We start from the raw sequence: 20,958 nt of genomic DNA on the forward strand, positions 1-20,958 counted from the left end.
ATTACAAACTTAAAATAATTGTTAGGTGAAGTTGTTTGCCTTTTGAATACAGTAGGTGAAGAAAACAAGGTGAACACAGAAATATCTCTTTGCCCTGAAAATCCTCAAATCTACTGTGTTTCCCATTAGCTCCAGCCTACCCACCTACCAATTAGTCAAACAAATCTTGTACATCCTTTCTAGATGCTCAGACAGAACTGCTCTCAAAATGGTTGTTTTCACCTTGAGGTGAAAGCTCAAGCTTTCAGATTTTTGTTCAGCTTGGTAGGTATTAAGAAAAAATCCTTACCATCTCTCAAATGCACATTAAATGAGCCAGATTTTCTTTTTCGTGTCATAACGAGCTGCTGGAGCCACAAAGCCACAATGCCTAATGTAACCTGAGGCCTTCATTAGGCATCAGATTTGATAAGCCAAAGACTGAACGTTCAGGTAGACTAACCTGATCTCCAACAACCTGAAGCATGTCCCTGCTGGAACACAAGTACACGGGCAGGTCAAACAGTGAGATTCTGCATTGCCCCCAAGTGAAGTCAATGCAGCCTGCATGCAATAGCACTTCGGAGGTGTCAGGTCTACTGACCAGATGTTTTTACAAACCTGAAGGTGGAGGGGAGGGCTATAAAATGACTAATCGTCTTTTCAAACCGTTCAGTGCTTCCTAGACTCAGTTCTGCCATAGGCTGGTGGCCAGGTGGGAAAAACTGAAAATACTGAACACCTCAAGCCCAGTTATTTGAATGTTTAAAGGGTTCTTGAATTCTTTGGCACATCTTGCCCCCCCCGCCCCCCCCCCCCCCCCCGACCACATATTTTCAACTTTGCTAAAAAAAGAAACCTTCCTGAATGTCACTGTTCCGCAGCTGCTCTTAGGAAAAACTGCTGTTGGTACAGCAGCCACTCGGTCACTTGCTGCTTGCCTCAATGGTCTGGTCTGAAAATTCTTCAGAGCAGAGACCACGTGTGCCTGTGTGGTATGTGTAACAGGGTCTTGACCCTCAGAGAGCATGTGAGGTCTACTGTAAAATTAATAATGTATCTAGGAGGAGGATGCTTATTGTTCAGAATGGCCTGTACAACATTAGCAGATGACAGAACCCATATTGCTCTTAAGGCAGCAGCCTTATGTGTATTGAGCCCTGCCCGGCCCAGCATACCCAAAGGTTTCAAAGTCCTACATTACTTCAATATACACTTTTAAACTTTGTGGTTGAGTAACTTTGCAAGTGAACTCCAGTCCTACTGGGAATCACAGGCCTACACAAACAAACCAAAGTCCAAAAAGAGATAACGGTCTGAGCAAAGGGCAGAACGTGGACACAGGGGGAAAAAGGAAGAAAGCAGGGTAAGTAAGATCCACACTTGGAGATCTTAAGGATCTTGCTTAGCACGGTTGTTGCTGAGGAAAATGAGCATGAGTTACATCTTTTCGGTGTTTGTGAGGGAGCTGCCTGGCTACATTATCTTTGCTTGGATCTTTATGCCCGTGACTTTACTCCTGCTGCTGCTAATTGCCTACTTCAGGATCAAACTATTAGAAGGTGAGTCAGGATGTGGGGGCAATGAGTGGGTAGGCAGGCAAAAATTCTCGTTCCACAGGCTACTGCTAGGCTTGTATCAGTAAGTACACTGAAGAGAACTATAACCATAAACAATTTTATGAAGTTGCACTACATTTTAGACCATTTTCAATTTGAAAAATGTTAGAGGAATTTGTTTAGAACTTGGATTGAACCCTCACTTAAAACTCCATAGTTTTACATACCACACTATGGAATATTTTACTATACTACATTATAGAAGGGGCAACTAAGATGGAGAAAAAGAATAGGGTAGTTAAAGTATGGATCATTTTCTTCTGTGCTTTTACTGTGCAAGTCTTCGGTGAGACAGGTAACAGCGGTTACACCCTATAAGCAGTTGCTTATTGAGTACATGTCTGTGTTCTTTCAAAGGTATGTGTTTGCTTTTACTTTGTACCTAAATGTACATTTGTCATGTTGCCTTTTCTACTTTAAAAGCAATTTATGCTCACTTCAAAAATCTGTCTTCAGAGTAATACCAAAACAAGCAACGCCTCCACCTAACTAAATGCACGGTGAGTGCAATGCACTGGGGTACTGCAAACTGAGGATGCTCGCAGACCCTGACTGGTCCTGCCCAGAGAAGACACTGGGATACAACTGTAACAAAAGGGAGTTTCCTTTAGAGGAGAAACCCCTGTATGTCAGACCATCCAGTTTTAATGGGATGATCTTCATGCCTTCCATGTTTGGGTGCCAGCTGCAGCAGGAGATTCACACGTGCTCTGCTGTTGTTTTAGGCTCCCAGCTGCCAAGGCCAGCCCTGGTGCACATTGAGAGTCCTTGGCCTGTCTTTTCCTCAGCCCTTCCAAAACACATTTTAAACAGATGCTGGGCTAAGCTTGTTCCTCAAATTAGCTGCCTTTTGAACCTCTTCTCCACAGGGAGTGTTGGGGGAGCTAAGATGACATCCTGGATTTCCTGTGTAAACTTCAGATGCTTCTCGGTACAGCTTGGTGAGGACCGTCTGGGACAATGGTCCACAATGCACACACTACAGGTTTCAGCTCCAGCAGCTCACCCATGATGTCAAAAGCAGACACTTGGCTGGGGCAGGCAGGACAGTCCTGACCACAGGGCTCAGCAGGTGGCAGAGCTCACCCCAAGCTGGCCCGAGGTGCACAGCCCAACAGCAGAAGGCTGGGTTTTCCCACCCCGGTGCGAGGCTAAGGAAGAACCCTTACCTGGATACCTAGATGCCAGATCAAGCACTGCAATGTGTACATTCGTTAGGTTTGCTGTATCCTGCAGTCTTCTGAAATCCTGAAAACTGGCCAACTTAACACAGTTCTAAAAGTAAGAAAAGCCACACATACCCAGAAACATAGAATGAGTTCACTTGCTATTTTGTATAACATCCAGACATTTAGACCCGAGGCTTTGACAGAGAGGGTGTTTGTTTCCTTACAAGTGTACACCACAAGTTACCTTCAGGCTGCTAAAACTCAAACATTTCCTGTTCAAGATGCTTCTAGATGCTGAATTAATCAGCGAGGGAAGCCTGTTCCGCATGCCTAACCCAGCTCTGCCTTCAGTTATAAATTATCCTTAAGGCAAGGTGTTGACAGTTTTTCACACACTAATAAACAACCACCAAAAAACAGTGTGGTGCCAAAGCATTGTACAATTCAGTATCTGTGAGAGGACAGGAAGGCTAGAGTACTGAGAGCGCTCTCTTGAAAACAGTTGAAATGGAAACTAATGAAATTATTGCACTAGACTTTGGATAGAAGCAGGGATTTTCCCTTTCAGGAAATAATCATGTGGTACTTAGACCATTAGTTTATTACAAAATAATACTGAGATGCTACTGAACTCATTCTTACCTGGCAATGCTCTTCCTTTCCTATTCCAGCTAGGATCAAGCAAAGCAGGAAAAGCAGGAGGGTTACAGATCCCATCAGATCAGGTATTTTGCTGGGGCTCAGACAGTAATTTCATTAAGCCAAAAGAGCCCACCTGAAAAAAACCACAGATGTTGGCATTCCTCCTGCAGGATCAACTGCTGAAACAAACTGGCCTGCTCCCTTCTGCAGTGCCCATCTCCTCCTTAGCTGCGCTTTTTGCAGGCCTGTAAATAATCTGCAGAACAAGATGCTAAATACTGCTTCTCTTAAAGCGTGGAATTTTTAGCTTTGATTTATAGTGAAGTGTAAGTAACGATTTCCTAAATTTTCTGAGATTAGCAATCAAGGCTCTAAGAGAGGTGAATGAAGTAGTTGGCAGACTAATTTGCAAAACAAATATTTCTTCTGTGCTTCTCATAACTAAGAAGGATGCTTGCAGGGACTCATCTGGCTGTTTAGTGCCTCAGGGAAGGAGATTCTCAGTCTGCAGATCACAGGTGTTTTGGCTGGAACTCTCAAGAGGATGTGAGATGAATTTCTGTCTGTTTAATACTTTGGGCATCACAGTCCCAGCTCTCCCTCCAAGCCCTTCTTTTGCTTGATCTGAAACTGCTACAGTCCAGCCTAGCACTTAGGCCTCCAGCCAACTAACACAAATCCTGAGCAGCTCTCCCTGTACAGGCAAGCAGAGACAGCTTCAGCTTGACCATCAGGTGAGCAAAGCAACTAAGAGAAAGGAGTCTGAGAACAGACTCCTTTAAACACCAACCTTCCCTCTGACAGAACTCAGCAATTCAGCAGGCTTTAGGTGCCTATTTCCTTAGATGTCTTTTAAAAAAATTTTTAAAAATAAATATCAAATTTGCATTACTAAAAGCAAGGCTGCTTTCTTTCATCGTCAAATAAGAATTTGATTTTCCTCTGTGCATCGAGACTCCATGTAAATATATCAAAACTCATTTTAGTATCAGCCCTTCAAGATTCCTTAAAAACAAAACTAAACCAAATAAACAAAACAGCACACATTTCTCCTGAACAGCTAATGATGACAAGGGAAGCTAATACCCTGTGACAAACTGTTTTATTCTAACTGGGCTTCTTTTTTATTTTTTATTATTATTTTCAAGTACAAGCTAACTGCTCTCCTTGCTTTTGTTTAAGGATTTTATTCTGATTGAAAGCTGGTGGAGGAAAATGAGAATAGAGTATTTCTGTTGACGTCAATAGTTTGTGTCAGTACTTCGCTGGGCACGGGCACAGTCCCCATCTCACACTCGGAAGACTTTCTCCTAGGAACGTGGGCAAACTGATACTAACGTGCTGTTGAGGCACCTTCAATTTAGTAAGATTAGTTCTTACTAATATATGCCAGCTCTTTTTCTTTGTGAAAATTCACCACAGGAAATTAGCATGTTCTTATGGATTTTTGTGTTGTTTGGTCTATTTTTCAGTTAATGAGGAACTGGCCAAGGCACAAGACCCTGGCAATGTCCTCCTGAATTACCATGGCCGGTGGCAGAAACCCAGGAGATCTGGACAAAAAGAGAACAAATGCAAGAACCAAAGGACATTTAAGGGAGTCTCGTGTCTCAGGAAGCAAACTTAAAGCCAGTACTCAGCTCTGCAGATTTAAAAATCACCACCTGTAGGTAAATACCACAGAGAAAAGCAAAACAAAGAGAAGAAATTAGTTCTGTGCCATACAAATGAAACAGCTGCTGCCTTCAAAAAGGTCTTGTAACAGTCTGACTTTCTCACATGAGGCCAAGTAAGCCGTACTTTATGCAACTCATCGGACACCAGAGACCTCCTGCAACATACTGGATTAGTTCCCTTACATGACACAGGATTTGTGGGGAGGGAAAGCACTTTGCTCACTAGCCCTCCCCTAGCCTAGAGAAGAAAGCTATACGACAAGCTCCTGAGAGAGATGAGCTGGTGTATACAAGGCAGGCAGTCTTACTAAATTGAAGATGCATAAACAGCAAATTCATATTGAGCACTGACATCTAGGAAATTGAGAAGGGCGGTGAAGGGAAACTGCCTTTTTTATTTGCTTGTACACTTTGGGAAATATTATAGGTTTTGTAAAGTATGCTTTCCACAGAATTTGGAAGCAAAATATAAGAGTGATGGGAAACAAAAGGACTTCTCTGCTGACTTGACCATGTCAAATTTTGAAACCATGAAAAGATTGTCAGTATTCTGTAAACCAGTTATTATTCTAGTTTATAGGACAAATGGATCATTTTTCAAATAAAAAAAAAAACCCATAAGTATGGAGTTTTCTTTTTTTTGTGTGTCATTTGTCACACATTAAAAAAATCTACACACACACACACCCGCCCCCATTAGCTGTAGATGTACAATTTTTAGTTCATCTCAGATTGGCTGTGGCAGATGGCCTACAAAAAAGCAACTCAAACTGTTTGAAAGTATTATTGCCTTTTGGCTTCTCTGTTTCTGGCTCTCAAGGTTAAACCCAAACTGAGGAAGAATGAGAAGTGACTATCATTGCTGTCCCCGATATTTACTGTCCCTAACTGCCAGCAATTGCTGTCTGCAATTACCTTTCATTATAGCTGTTTGTCATTACCCACCCTGCAAGAACAGAGTGGATAATGCCTTGTCTGAGATTATGTGTGGTTTTGCAAAATTTCAGTTCTCATAGACTTTTAAGAACTCTTTTGAATCATTTTATAAAACACAAATAAGGCCATGACCACAGGTTTAAGGAACACTGTAATTTATCAAAATCTATGAGAGGAAAACAGGAGTCAAACCAGCAAGTACCTTTACTATATGTAACAGTCCTCTCTCACATTTTAATACTATCCGATTTTTAAAAATAGGTGATTCATCACAGTGGTTTACATTTATGCAAATCACATAGAATAATACATTGTACTGAAGAGGTGAAGAGCCAGTTGTTTGTTACCTGGAAAGAGCTGCCTCTACACTTGTGTAATAAAAGTAAAGGTTAGGATGTTTAAATGCAAATACCTCTAATTAGATCTAGTAGTCTCTATTTAGGTTCCCAAAAGAATTACCTATGCCTGAAACTGCAAAGTACTTTGTAGTTCCATTTGAAATCAGCAGAAGGTGCTGAGTGGGAAAAGCCAGGGATTAGAAATCTCAGCACTAACATAAACAGCAAAAGCTAAATACAAGATATACATGCAGACTTTGACTTCAAAGGTTTGCTGTAAGAGAACCACAGCAAAACCCAGACGAGCAAAGATAGTAAAAACAAGTTTATCTCAGCCAGCTGGCAGGGCAATTTGCAGATCAATTGCAGGGCTCTCTGCCTCCAGCTGGCAATTCACTCCAGATGCCCATTAACGTGTTCTCTGTGTGTTTCAGGATGTCCCATCTGCAATGGTGCCAGAAGTGCTTTTCCAATATTTTGCAATCAAAAGGCTGAAAACACTTCTGATTTTACTTCATATAAACTTGTTCTTCCCAGTAAGAGAAAAGCGTGCAGTCCTTTAGCTCTTCAACTGCACACCAGAAATGTCATTTGACTAGCAACAAGCCTGATGTGTTTCAGACAGCAAAAGGAATGAAGCACTCCAGAGGCAGCTCTCAGGTCGGCACTCACCACAGCTCCCTGCCACCCGGCTGCTGAGTGGCTACTCGGGACACTGGGGAGCCCCTGCTCCCCGAGCTCCTCTCATACCTGGGCTTCTACATTGCCTGGCACGCCTAGTACAGCACAGTCCAAAGCAGTACACACTTTCTTTACATCTAGTACAGCCAGAGCTAACTGTAAAGTCTCAAAAGGTCTTAATATTGGCCTGCTCCTACCTCTACTCAACTCTGTTTTTCTACTCTAAGCGCTGGCACTAAGCAAACAAAATACAGCTGCTCTCATTGAAAGATCCATTATGATCCCATGAAAGCAGTGATGATGGGAAAGAATGTGATGCTTTGTTTCATTTTTAATGCTTCTAAGCTTAGATCTATGCCATTATATAAAGAATTCAAGGTTTACTGAAAAAATAATAAGACAGTTATTATGCAGTGTCAGAAGTGTATTTATGAATACTTACGTGACACAGCAACTGACACACCAAGATGTAACACATGAAGATTGTTAAGAAAAATGGTCTCATGTAGCTATTATTAACAGACATAAAGTTCTGTTCTTCTGGTTACACAGTTTCTTCAATGTCAATGTTCCTGTAGGCTGTGATGTTAAAGATCAAAACCACCGCAGACAGTAGAGATCCAAAAGTTAAAGCCAGGTATAACATGGTATCTAAGGAAAGAGATCTGAAAGTTTGATTTTAATGATCCAACCCTGCTTACAGCTGCCCAGCCTAGAAAAAACGTCGTACAGAATCAGTGAGCCTGACCTACTGGCTTCCTGCCACGACTCTGCTCCGTACCTCGCCAGAGGTAGGTTATTTCATCATTTGCTGTGTAAGTGTCCAACAGCTTCCTCAGAAGCAGCTGGTATAGAACCTTGCAACACACAGGACTGACTGCCAAATGATCTGGTATCCTGTGCTATGGAACAGTTCATGTTTTCCCACATATTTCTTAGAGAACAAATTTTTGCTTTCTAAACAGACCAGCAGCTTTGAAGAGAAAGTGTGTGTTCTTCAGCCACACCGTTGAAATTATTGTTTACCTGAGTACATGAACTTCTGTGATATTGATATCTTTTAAGAAAACTTTTAAATACTTTCTGTAATATATTCTTTCCTCTTCTTTTATTAACTACAATCTACACAATCCTTTGCAGGGAAGTTAGATAGCTGCTGCTGAGATTTGACTTTTTACATTTAAGGAAGTGCTGCCAACAGAAAAGTGGTGATCTTGGATACTGTCAGAATTGTAACACCTTCTGACATCCTCCCCCCTCAGTTCCAAACACCCATTGCACCACCACCCAAGAAAAGATTGGCCTGGGCCACATGTAAAGATAGAGAACTGAAGTTCAGCAAGGCTTACCACAGCATAAAACTGATTTTGTTGATTTCACAAAATGACTGAGAATAGAGAGATTTAAAATGTTGAAAGGTGATACCATTCTTTAACAGCACTTTACTGTAAAATGGTGGTATGGATTCCAAAGATGACACTATATAGATACTCTGGACGCCTTTCACACAACTACTTACTGAGCCGTACTTGCCAAGATGTAGGAGGATCTGATGTTCAAGACTCAGTAACAGGTAATGAAAACCCTCAGGCCTTGCTGTTTTCAGTTCTGTTAATGAATAATGTCAAGGAATACCTCTGTTTTCATGCCATTAGCATGAATTATACCATGGTATCTTGCATAATTCCTTCACAAAGCAAAAAATATATATTTAAATAACACCATAGAACTAAGCCTTTGTCTAGATAAATTTTAAAAACTCTTTCTAAATATATATGAAAACAGTGATTGCAAGGAAATAACTTGTCTTCAATTATTGTTATCACTAAGGAGTCATCTGTCTTCCTGTCACCAGCAATAAATAATACCAAGCCAGGGTTCCAATCCATCTACAACCAGGAAACCTGTTTAAAACCTTCCTGCCTATCTATGATTGCTTCCTTCTCACTTTCCAGAACAGAATATAAAGTCTCAACACTTAAGTAGGAAAGGTGCAGAGAAAGATGATAAGAATGATAAAGAATTGTGGAACAGCTTTTGGCTGGGGAATGACTTAAGAGAATTACTGTTAGGTCTCTTCTAATATCTGCACTGGTGCTATCAAATGAAGCTTGCAGACGCAGGTAAAAGAAAAGAAAGGTGTTTTTTCCTTAAGACACATGGAATAGTGAAAATGCCTGCCAGATGGATTTTTTAAAAAGGAGTTAGCCAAAAATCCATAGAGGCCAATAAATATGAAAGACTGATAGATCAGTACGTCTTTGAAAATTGCTGAAAACTGGAAGAATATTTGGGCAAGTACTACTTTCCAGACAGCACTTATTCTTGCACACCCCTCTAGGCAACTACCAGTGGCTTCAGAGGCATGAATCTGGGAGCGTTAGTCACTGAGCCTGGCCCACTATGGCCACTCATAGATACTTACCTCCAAAAACGCTTGTAGGATTTGCTTCATGCCAGAGTAATTTAACACTTACAGGTATCAGCAGTATTTCTAATGCTTGTAATTCATACTAATATCACTAACCCAAGTGCAGTATATAAAAACCCCAAACAACTGAGCAGCCTGAAAGTCAAAATAGTTTCAAACCTTCCAGAAGTATAGTCAGGTTAACCAGTGCAGGATACCAACTGCTCCAAGAGGCCCACTTCCATGGTTAACGTGCCTAAAAGCAAGAAAGCTTCCACTGCATCCTGGCCAAGGGTACAGTTAGTTGTTGTTCTGGTCACTATTAAATCTCTCAAACTCTGACCTCTGTCATAGTATTTCGTTTATTTTATTCCATCTATTTCAGTTCTACTGTGGCCAAACCAAAAGCTGCCACTTAGCCTGAGTCGTCAAATAGAATACTTCAAGAAACATTTTGCATTGTAGTTGCTCATTACTTTGAAAAAGAAATTATTTTTTTTTTTTAAGTCTGTCACCAGAGTTGCTTTTTTGTCCTTTATGAAACCTTAATCTAGGAAACAATCTGTAAAACAATTCCAACATTATTATGAATCCTTAGGTAATCATGATTAAAAAGAAAGACGTATTAAGTATTTTTGTGTAGGATCCACATCACTCACTTTTCTAATCATTTAAGCAGAATTAATTACTGGAATATCTTCTTATTAAATGAGATTGTAATTGTATTTGAAATTGCCTATTTATTATAAAGCCAGCTTGTGAAGTGCCTTGAGAACAACTGCTGCATGTTGCAGTTTTTGTTACAGATACATAATGTAAAAAAAAAAAAAGTAACAATGAAAACTCATCAGAATTGCACAATATTACAGAACGTTTGAATAATTACATACAACCAGAATCTGTAAAAACTTGCCTGGTTTTAGGACTGATCACACTTAGGGCTTATGTTTTTCTGCATGACAATGTTTGTTTAATTAGCACATGTGTAATCAATGGAAGTGATAGTTATGCACAAGCTATGCTAACCTGAAAGCACTATTTTTCCCTGACAAAAGGTTCTGACTAGTATTTGAAGAAATACAGCTCTCAGCAGAAGTAATATTATTTTCAAGAACATTATATTTGCAGTTTTTAGAATTAAATACAATTGCAATAAAACCCAATATTGATCTAGTGTCTAACATATCAGAAACATCCAAATCAGTAAGGAATTGAAGCAACACTCTTTCCCCCACCCCATCAAACAAGTTCTGCAACTAATACTACACCCATATCAGAAATACCTAAAAGATTTTATAGAGCTGCTTCTTACACACTTTTGCATGAAATACCTATTAAGACATCTCCCTAAATGCATGTACCTCTATTTTGACCTCCACTAACATATCCCAAACTTGCCACTTCCTTGACAACCTCCTTACTCATGCACAGTGTTGTGGCAGTGTTCTTAAGTTATTAAGCTGGGTGAGGTCCTCTATCCCCTTTTGAAAGGCAGAATGTCTCTGTTTTTGAAGATAAGCAAGTAAGATTTTTATCTGGTATCTTTCTGGGTAACACGGGATGGAGTTGAGAATGCCTATATGCACACAGAAATCAGTATCTTGGTTACTGTTGTCTTGTGTTACCCAAATTCTATGAAGCCGAAACTAATATGAATTTCTGTTAAGCAAGCATGCTGACAGATGGCAGCAATCTAAACTGAGAATAGCACCAAAAATATATCACTCAGAAGTGAAAAAGAACGTCGTGATTTGTTAAGTTACTTGAAGACCATAGCACATCCTAACTCCATGACTACTTCCAGACTGAGGGGCATTTTAACTTGCGCTGTGCTGTCCAAATCTTGTCTATTTTGGCATCTGAAGATTTGCTCTCTGAACCAGGATGCTTTGGAAGATGTCTAAAAAACACTGATACTTTAGTATCAGTATTAGGAGCCAGGCAATTGGGCCACCCTTCTGGTAACCCTGGAGACTACTTGTATTAATCCCTGCTTTTCAAGGTCCTGTGGCCTCTAGAACTGCACTTCTCATAAGTGATTTGCTCACTTTAAGTATCTTCCAAGTTCATGTCTGAGTGCCAAAAGTCATACAGAGAATAAACAACTTTATTTTATAACAGAATTACAGAAAGCAAAATATCACTTAATACAACTTCAAGCTGCTATAAATCTAATTTGGCTTTTTAACTATACACAGAGTTGACAGCAAAAAAAACCCCACAAACATACAACCCCCCCCGTGAGAACAAAATAAAAATAAAATCCAAAATAATTAACAGGTTTTTTCAATGGCAGTCTCAAATGATGGTACTGTCTTATTACTTCATGAATGGAGTCCATTGAACACTTTCACTCAGTATCCTAAAAACCTGCGATAACCATTAGATGAAGCATCTGAAACATATACCTTCTCAATAACAGAAAAGTCAGTTTTAACATGGAGACAGTGAGGTTTAATAGAAAGCAAGCATCCTACATGTGTTCAAATTATGGAAGTGTTGAAGTTGGGACACAGTAAGAAAAAAAGCACTAAGGTTTTAAGCTGCCTAGATCATCTCTTGTTGGAAGACGAGAAAGACATTTTGTTCTTCCTTCTTTCCTTATCTGGAATGCTGCAGACAGCAAAACGTCTGCAAAAAGTTGAGCATTGGCACCAAAGTGCATAAAGAACACAGTGCTCAGTCAGAAGAAATGTGTCTGCAACTCCTTCTCCTCTATAGACTGCTACACCATCTCTGCTCCACAGAGAGGAGACCCTTAGAACAGAAGGAGTTTCAGAGATATCAGTATAAAATGTATCCAAAGAAATATATTTTTTCAAATTTTAGGAAATGTTGTATATTTATAAAAATCTTTGTTATGTGATACCATATATTTACCTGAATAATCTGAAAAAAATAATCTGTAAATTACTCCTGTAAGAGATTTCACTTGAGATATTTTGAAAAAACTATATCTAAATTAGTAAAGATCTCCCTTTCTGCACAATTACCACCAGTTCCAGTGAACAATACTTTCCAGACTTTTTTTGTCCACTTTCATACAATTAAGAATCAGCTTCAGAAGTACAAGTATTTGTGCAAAAGAAGATCACACCCTCTAAAACTTCATGTAAAAAAAAAAATATCTAAGATTGTTAAGAAGTGGTTATAAAAATAAACAAGAAAGATTGTAAGGGAATATAGACCAAAGATGTTAAAATGGAGTTTGGTATTGGCATGTAAGTCTTGAACATCTGGTCATCATTGCTAGTCTTGGTGAATTCAGTAAAGTAGTGATGACTTGGAATGATTACAGTTCTTCATGGTCACGATCACGGTCAGTATCACTTTTACTTCTGGAAGAAAAAGGAGGGGGAAGATTACATAAGCTTTCATAATGGATACTATGTGACTGTCACATCAGAGTCAAGAAGTCTTTTTTTCCATATAGGTATTTTGGGGGAAGGTTATTTCCTAAAAACATGTTCCATTAACTGAAGCCCCCTTCGATCACGAGGTAAATAGTAATTCAGTGTCTGTCAGTGTTTTCCTTGTTTTAGTGTATTTATTCCCTCCCCAAAATTATCACTGTATTTTAAAAGTCAACTCTTGCACAGTTTACTGAAAATTTTAATCCACAATCTAGTGCATAAATAAAAAAATAAGTTCAATTGTTCAATTAATCCTTCAGAATCAGAGTGTAATGTGTCTCACTTTAATTTAGAGAAAAAAAGTCTGCAAAAACAATGCTACCATAGTCATCAGGGCAGAGCTTTCATCACCTTAGAAACAACTAATCAAAATCCATGGCATGAATCCATTGCCCAGACACAACTGCCTAGAGCTGTTTCTGCAGCCCCACCTGCCCCTCGCTGATACAGGAGGGCATAGGGCCCTAGATCAGGGGTCCTCAAACTTTTTAACCAGGGGCCGGCGTGCGGATGCAGTGGCAGGCAGCCATCTGCGGCTGCTTGGTTTCCCCCCCAACCCCCGGCGGGGGGGGGCAGGGGGGTCTGTAAATACCGGGGGCCGGACTGAGGACCCTGGGGGCCGTATCCAGCCTGTGGGCTGTAGTTTGAGGACCCCTGCCTTTGATGGTCCAAGCTGCAGACAGATATTCAAGGCACTTCAGGTGGCCCGTGTATAGACAGCTAAACTTTTTCCTTCACGTTTAACTATAAGGCATTATCAAAGTCACCAGATCTCAAATACAAGAGCAGCGTGGTGAAATGCCTTCATATTAGTCCTCTTTAACTCTCTCACAAGCATTTCAGACCAAGAGCTATAAAGCAATCGGCAAACTCACATAACATCTGACACTCCGATATATTGCAAACAACATTCCACAATGTACATATTTCTCAGAAAAAACACCCTCAGCAGAATTATTTGATTGTTTTTTCTGAATAAAATCTTTACATAGTTAAACATTTGATGAAGGAACAGAATCAACTTTACAGCTGGTCACTAATACAGAAATGTGGTGCAAACCTGCTAAGATTGTTTCTTCCTCCCATGACACAGTCCCTTTATGAAAGATGGAATTATATGTATGGGATAGATTATGTTGAAGATCAATTTGAAAGATATTTTTCTGGATTAAGGTAGCATGAAGAAACTGGCACACTCTGCACAAATATAACAGAAGAGGCAATCCCTGCTCCCAAGACCTTTAAATTCATACTGATTAATAATAAATGAAAAATGTGATGGTAGCGCATATTATAATAGCAAATCCTTGCAAATCAAAATGATCTGTTCTGCTGTCACAGTGTATCTTTCTGCCCTAGATTCTGCTATGTAAATGCTGAAAATACAAGAAGGATGGTTTGAGCGTACGTGTTTAACGTTGTTGTGTACCAAGGGACCAGAGAAATTACTGAAACCGCAGGCATTCTCCTTGCTACAAACTAAGAGCTCTCTCAAAAGAGATGTGGATCTTTCCAAGCCCTTCTGGAGCATTTATGCGATGTAAGGACTCATCCACGCTTCCCTACCTCACAATTCAGTAGAATTCCATGTCCTCTTTTGTGATTTAAAAACAAAGCTGAAGCATATATGCTATACCCATTTTCAGTGTCACTAAGCAACAAAGCTACAAAACAAATCCAATGGAACAGTGAAATAAAGGTACAGTGAAAAAACATACTGAGATTTGTGCAGAGTCCCTAATTTTCGTTACATTTCCTCAATCCACCCTCATAAACAATCTCCCCTTTGTTATTTCTACAGTTTATAACATTACATGTTAAATAAATTTAAAAAGTATTAGTTATTAATATCCAGGTGAGTGTTGACCTAGCACTTCCAAAATTGATCCATGTTGTTTTCCTGGTTTGTACAGTTGTAAGCAAAAGTTATTCATTCCACTTTCAAACATACAATAATCTGACCAAAACTGAAGACTTTTTCAGGGGGCAGCTCAAACTTAGCTCCACTGTGATGTAAGACTTCCAGCATTAGTTTCTCAGCAATCTCAGAGGAAACTGGCTAAAAGGTAATTTATAAACTTCCATAACTAGGAAGAAATTCTTCACTGTGAGGCTGGTGAGGCACTGGAAGGGGTTTCCCAGAGGAGCTGTGGGATGCCCCATCCCTGGCAGTGTTCCAGGCCAGGCTGGATGGGGCTGTGAGCAACCTGCTCTAGTGGAAGGTGTCCCTGCCCATGGCAGGTGGGTTGGAACTAGATGATCTTTAAGGTCCCTTCCAACCCAAACCATTCTGTGGTTGTATGATTCTATAATATCTAGAAGCCTCCTGAAGCTGCAGGATGAAGTTTATGACAGGTATCTTACCTTTGGTAAAAAACTTCATTGATACTAAGGGAATGCATGCCTGTACAGGACCTAGAAGTCTTTTTTACATGGGCTGCAACCACCGTTGTATAAATTACTGAACCAAGGAAATAAGAATCATGACAACTCTAATTTCTTTAAAAAATAGAAAATGTGTTTCTTTTACCTTTTCTCCCCCTACATTAACATTGATCAAAATGCATATTAAAAGCTTAAATTTGTAGTAAAACCAGTTCTCCCTCTCAAAATGCGCCAGTAGCACCTCTGCTCTTTAGCCAAATACACTCATCAGCAGAAACTAAGATGTCTCCCAACAAAGACTTGAAACATTGCTTTTTAAACTATTTATTTTTAATCTCTCCCATTGTTAATTAACCATTCCAAATGAAGCCTTTTCCTTCAATATGAATCTACAGTTAAAAAAACCATCAAGTTTGAAAAATCTGAAGTTTCAGTTTCATGACATCAATCAGTGTGACAAGCAAAAGAAATCTGAAGCTTTATACATCCGAATAGTTATTGAGCTTTAAGACATAAGCCTATAACCAGTGCAACAGCAAATTTATTCAGTGTTCATTCTGATCTATCTATTGAATACATCAAGTAAAGCGTGTGTGTGTGTGTTTGTTTTTAGTTTTTTTATTTCTAGAAATGAGGGCCTGAAACTGACATTCCTTCAAATACCGCTTTCAACTGCTAAGAGGCTTTAAAACTTGAGTTTGCAGTGCATTTACCTCCTTGCCTGGGAATATGATAAAAGGTTAATTATTTCATTGTGCTTAGGATCAAGAATTAGCTGACTAAGTTAAAATGCCCAAGTGTGCCCTTTTCGCTACTGAGAACTTCACATAGTCTTCCCACTAAACAAGCAAGATTTAAGGCAAGGACTGTAATTGTACATGTAAACACAAAAATGTGACACATTCTTCACATTTTGCAGAAAATGCCCAAACTCACATCAATATAAACAACTTGACCAAACATGGTAGGAAATGCCAAGAGAGCACTGTGACAAAACTGGGAGACATATACAGGAAAATTTGCAATTAAAATTAATGTCAGATTGGACTTAAGATAAGCATTCTTACACTAACAGCCTACTGTTAGCACCTCTTTCAACTCACCATTTTGTGACAGTACATATCAAAGACACTCCATATTTTTTCAAGCCTTTTATTACAGTATGCAACAGAAAACTGATGCTTCATTTTCCTACATTAATTATATACATAAGCTTACCTGAAGTATTTGCTTCAGGGCATTTTTGATTTTACTTTTCATCTTCCTCAGCAAGTTCAGTTTCTTTGTGCACCACCACTCTTGTGACAGACATGTCAGGGTGCTGTTCTTTGGCTTCTTTGATTGCCTGTGCCAGGGCCTGCAAATGTATTCGAAATATGTAACTCAACACCAGCAAAAGGACATTCATGTGGGGTCAAGAGAATGAGAGAGTAGTATTGGAAATTTTGGTTATAATTGTTCAGAACTTTAAAGTCTTGAACTTCAGAGGGCTCAGGGGTAAAAAACCCCACAACCAAACACCCAATAAAAACCCAAAACCAATCAACCCCCAAACCACAAAAAAACAACCAAAAAAGAAGAAAGAATCCACTATGCTAAAAATTAACCTAAATTTCCAGGAAGTAACAAATAACCATAAAGTTATTCTGTAACTTTTCTAGCTCATTCCAGGATACAGTAAGTTTTCTTACATCGCAGAAGTTTTTGAGCTTCTGCAACAGATCTAGCAAATAAAGACTTCACAAAAAAGACTTCAGAAAAATAACAGTTCCCTTCTGTTTCCAGAGTAAAATGGAAAGATAATTTGGAACATATAATTATGGTACTGAAACTCTGAAAGAAGGTCATAACAGAAATTTCTTCCTTAGCCCCAGAATCTCCATTTTCTCCTTTTACTAGTTTAAGAGAACCTTCTCTAGCTTAACTCAGGGAAGCGTAAATGCAAGTATTATTAAGTCTCTCATAATCGCTCTTCCACATTTTATGAAATTTTATCTTCTTAAGAGACGTACCAATATACACAGCTGGCAGTTGCACTAGATGATTGTTGTAACTCCCTTCCAACTTAAATGTTCTGTTCTATTCTGTTCTACACAAGGCTTTACAGTCAACCACAGAAGAGCACTCTCTGAGGCAGAACGGGAGAAAGAGCACCTGGGACCTTCTGTTCCTTCCCCTGATCTAAATCTTATTTCACAGAGCTATTTACTGTTGGAACCCAACACAAGAAAAAAATAGAAGAAACTGGAAGGCATTCTGAGACAACAGTAATCTCAGTGTTCACCTTAATATCAACCAGAACTGAAAACCCCTGAATATACTATAAGGAGCCAGAAAAATATAATGCAACAAAAAAGATTATCTTAATTTAGAAAACTGACAATTTCCCGAGCCACAGGTGGTAAGTGGGAGAAGAAATAACTAACTCTGAAGAGAGACTGGAAACACCAACATTAGCCACCTTATATATTACATGATAATGAGTTTGAAATCCTATTAAGAAAATAGGTGCAGAAGAACACACAGTGTGCATTGGTACAATACTGATGTTTGTTGATGTATTAATCCTGAAAATTCTTTATTAGTTTGTCTTTTACAATATGCCAAGTGCAATCTCTGTAGTAAAATGAGGATTTAAAAGAAAGTGGCTGTTGAGATTTAAGAATTAGCGTTTATAATCAAACCATAAACGATGAAAAACCTTAAGTCTCTAACTGTTAAATTACAAGTAATACAAGCATTTGTATTCTGAAACTCAAAAATAAAATACTATTTTCCTGTTCAAAACTGTTCTAGTGATGTAGAGAGCTAAAAGAATAAACATCCAGCATGTAGTTTGTGCATTTAAAGCGCTCCACACCCACTGAAGAAAAAGTGGTAGAGATTTCTTTAAATCTCTTAAAAGCTGCTCACTGCTGCTTTAAACGTCAGTGATTGAAATAATATTTTGTACTTCCTTTTTTATAATTTCATTTTTTTACTTCACTACCCACTTATAACAAAGAAGGGCTTAGAGAATTGTCTGGTATACTAAAAGTATCGTGTGACCTTTCCAGATGTCAGAAGTGCACTGAACGTGTGACAAGGCAAACAAGAGCCATTCCTGATGATGAACAGCCCTGTCATTTAATTATGAGTTTCGAGAAGAGATTCAAGTTGTCAAGAGCCACTTTCTGGAGGTAAATCAAAATGTGAGATTAAATTCCCCGAGAGCTCTCAGTATATTACAATTAAGAAGTTAAATTAAATCTTGTTATGTTGATTTGTCTAACTTTTATAAAGTTAGAATTAGATTCAATGCAACTTTATGTAGAAGGTAGGCTTTTCTATTTGAATTACCCAGTGACTGTTGATCAACTTTGTTACTGTAGTTTCTTAGATGAAAAACAAAAAAAATTGTGTAATCATCACTGCAAAAAATAGATAATTACAATTTCTCAATTATTTTCCCATGTACTGCTTAAATTCAGCCTTCTTAATTGGGCAAATAGAAGTGATTTTAACCTCAGTTTCTGAGACATCGTAAAATACTGCTTTGGTATTGATAGAGGTGAAAGGTACTTACATAAGATTCCACAGATCAGCAATTACTTCTGTTATACATAATTCAATAAATACAAGTAAAAAACTATTTTTTAAATTTAAGCAGCTGATGCTTTAATGTATTTCAAAGCTTTCAGTCAAAATGAGTGCTGTATTCGATGTTGCTGACACAACACAGTAGAGACTCCCATCTATCCAGATTAATGTATCAAAATAAGATTATTTTAGTAATGCTTTTCCTTCCAAATGGCAAAAGCGGCACTAAATAAACTGTGTCTTCCAAAAAAAGCAATCCCTTTAAAAATAATAAGAAATCCATTCACATGATCTATGCTGCAAAGTTACAAATGCTGGTTTTCTTTCAGTTATATTCTAAATGCTCCTTACTCACAAAACACAACTGCTTAACAATTTTGCCACAATTAACAGTCTCAGGGTCCTTCTATGTCCTCTTATTCGACTTCTCTATGTTTCTCTTATTTCAGGTTTCTGAAACACTGCCTAGATCTCACTGAACTACAAAAAGCACATGGTATTAACAGCTTACATACCTCATCATGGTCAATATCTGCATCTCCAGTAATGACAATGCGCTTCTCAATTCTTGTTTCTGATACTCCACCTTTTACCATCTAGAGATGGTACAAAAAAGGGAAGAAACATTCTTGTAATTAATCCATATAGCCAGAAAGCACTCATTTCTATTGCACTGAAGCACATAAATTTCTATGACTGAGTTGCAATTAGTAGTAAATATTCTCAGTGCTAAATCACCCTTGCATTTTTCAGTTATGCAGTTAGTCACATTCTAGAAATTGCTAAACTTGGTAAAACCAAGCAATAGAGAATTCATTCTGTTACTGGAGCCCAAGTTTGAACAGATCTAGATATGCAGACAAACTGGAATTCCAGCTTCTTCCGACATATAAATCTGACAACAAGGACATTCCAGGAAGCTTTTCTTTGATTTCAACCCATCCATCATGGGCCTCTTCTCAGTCTCTGAAGAATTATAAGCCATTAAATAAAAAGATGATCTGGTTTTCAGTTCCGTTGTTCATAGGCATTAGTGAGATATTTTCAACATATTTCAAACTGCTGATGGAAATAATTTTGTGCTTTGTTTCTTCGTTTCTTACTGTAATGATTAAAACAGTTTAGCTTACAGAAAAAGTCTCACAGAAATAACATTATATGCTTTTTTTTTTTTTAATCAGCCTGTAAAAGATAAAAGAACAAGCTTCTACTGAAGACACACTAACCATATTAGAAAAGATCCAAGATGACTCTGCTAAGAACACCACTAGAATATTCAAACTATCTTGGCAGGTCTCTTTATCAATAATGAACAGTTTGGGATGTAAAATAGAAAGTTTAGAAAATTCAGAGTCTTTTGAATTGACAATAAGCAGTCAGTAAGAAAATATAAGGATCTGCTGCATTATGGTAATTCCAGAATTTTCTAGTAGCAGACAAGACTGAAACCATTTTCTTTAATGGTTCCTTCTAAAAAGCAGCACTATTTGACATCTGAACTTGACAAGTAAATGTACACTATCCACCCCACCCCCCTGCCCAGCTGTGGTAGCACAATTTATTGAATAAAGACTTTTTTCTAAAATGGTGGTTGCTTAATGATTCCAAAAGGGAACAGGAAACTGAAAAGGACCTGTTGACTACTCTGTATAACAAAGCATGCAGACTTTAAATTCTGAACTTTATTTTGTGTGACTTTCATCTGACAACTTTCCAACATCATCCTTCCACTGTCATTCTGTGAAAACAACTTTCAATCATAAAAGTATTTTAATTTTTAGAATATATATATTGAATATATATCCAGTGAACAGTGAATTACTGTTCCATTCTGCAATGACGTGAAACTTCTTGGGGAGGAAAAAAAAAAATCTCAGACTCACACCTTACTCTTCGCTCTTCCCTTTTGCTTTACCCTAAATAATGCTTTCTGTAATTTTCTTGGAAACTATGTGAAGAGTTCAAAGACAAGAGTTCAAAACTGTGTTGTTAGGGCACATCTAAAATTTTATGAATATTTACATAAAGTAATAATAACAACAACCATCATCATCACACTTCGGCAGTTCTAACATACTCTGGCATGAAACATTACATGAGAGTGAAACAGGCGTGAGGTCCTGTTAACATC

The 20,958-nt window shown here is 38.4% G+C and overlaps 2 protein-coding genes and 1 non-coding gene across 27 annotated transcripts in view; 2 read left to right on the forward strand and 1 right to left on the reverse strand.

The window, feature by feature from the left end:
* The first annotated feature begins 1,177 nt into the window (after positions 1-1,177).
* Positions 1,178-19,352, forward strand: LOC114013958 (uncharacterized). 3 transcript variants are annotated; one of them, XR_008748018.1, is made up of 6 exons: positions 1,178-1,345; positions 7,744-7,831; positions 8,479-8,613; positions 14,223-14,403; positions 17,347-18,427; positions 19,277-19,352. It is a non-coding gene; the product is annotated as an uncharacterized LOC114013958 (transcript). The 3 variants fall into 3 exon arrangements; XR_008748016.1 differs by having other exon boundaries at positions 17,347-19,335; XR_008748017.1 differs by lacking the exon at positions 14,223-14,403 and having other exon boundaries at positions 17,347-19,335.
* SMLR1 (small leucine rich protein 1) lies at positions 1,316-5,701 on the forward strand. Of its 2 annotated transcripts, XM_027795836.2 has the most exons (3): positions 1,316-1,541; positions 2,468-2,539; positions 4,882-5,701. In XM_027795836.2, exons 1-3 carry the CDS (start codon positions 1,409-1,411, stop codon positions 5,034-5,036), a joined length of 360 nt encoding a protein of 119 aa, XP_027651637.1. In that variant the 5' UTR covers positions 1,316-1,408; the 3' UTR covers positions 5,037-5,701. The 2 variants fall into 2 exon arrangements, with proteins under 2 accessions (XP_027651637.1, XP_055665785.1); XM_055809810.1 differs by lacking the exon at positions 2,468-2,539 and having other exon boundaries at positions 1,322-1,541.
* Positions 11,540-20,958, reverse strand: part of EPB41L2 (erythrocyte membrane protein band 4.1 like 2) — a 123,706-nt gene continuing 114,287 nt past the window's right edge. For all 22 annotated transcript variants that reach the window (XM_055809809.1, XM_055809806.1, XM_055809804.1 and 19 more), the window contains 3 exons: positions 19,343-19,423; positions 16,467-16,605; positions 11,540-12,788 (listed from right to left, as the gene is read on the reverse strand). In XM_055809809.1, the coding sequence (XP_055665784.1) occupies positions 16,498-16,605; positions 19,343-19,423 (189 nt within the window). In that variant the 3' untranslated portion in view covers positions 11,540-12,788; positions 16,467-16,497. The remainder of the gene's footprint in view (positions 12,789-16,466; positions 16,606-19,342; positions 19,424-20,958) is intronic.

This window comes from Falco peregrinus, chromosome 7 (assembly GCF_023634155.1).
Source record: "Falco peregrinus isolate bFalPer1 chromosome 7, bFalPer1.pri, whole genome shotgun sequence".
Classification (NCBI taxonomy): Eukaryota; Metazoa; Chordata; class Aves; order Falconiformes; family Falconidae; genus Falco; species Falco peregrinus.

Coding starts and splice junctions, on each gene's coding strand:
- SMLR1 (XM_027795836.2), top strand. CDS start 1,409: ATGAGCATGAGTTACATCTTTTCGGTGTTTGTGAGGGAGCTGCCTGGC. Junction 1,542..2,467: donor CAGGATCAAACTATTAGAAG/GTGAGTCAGGAT, acceptor TCTTCTCCACAG/GGAGTGTTGGGGGAGCTAAG. Junction 2,540..4,881: donor ATGCTTCTCGGTACAGCTTG/GTGAGGACCGTC, acceptor TCTATTTTTCAG/TTAATGAGGAACTGGCCAAG.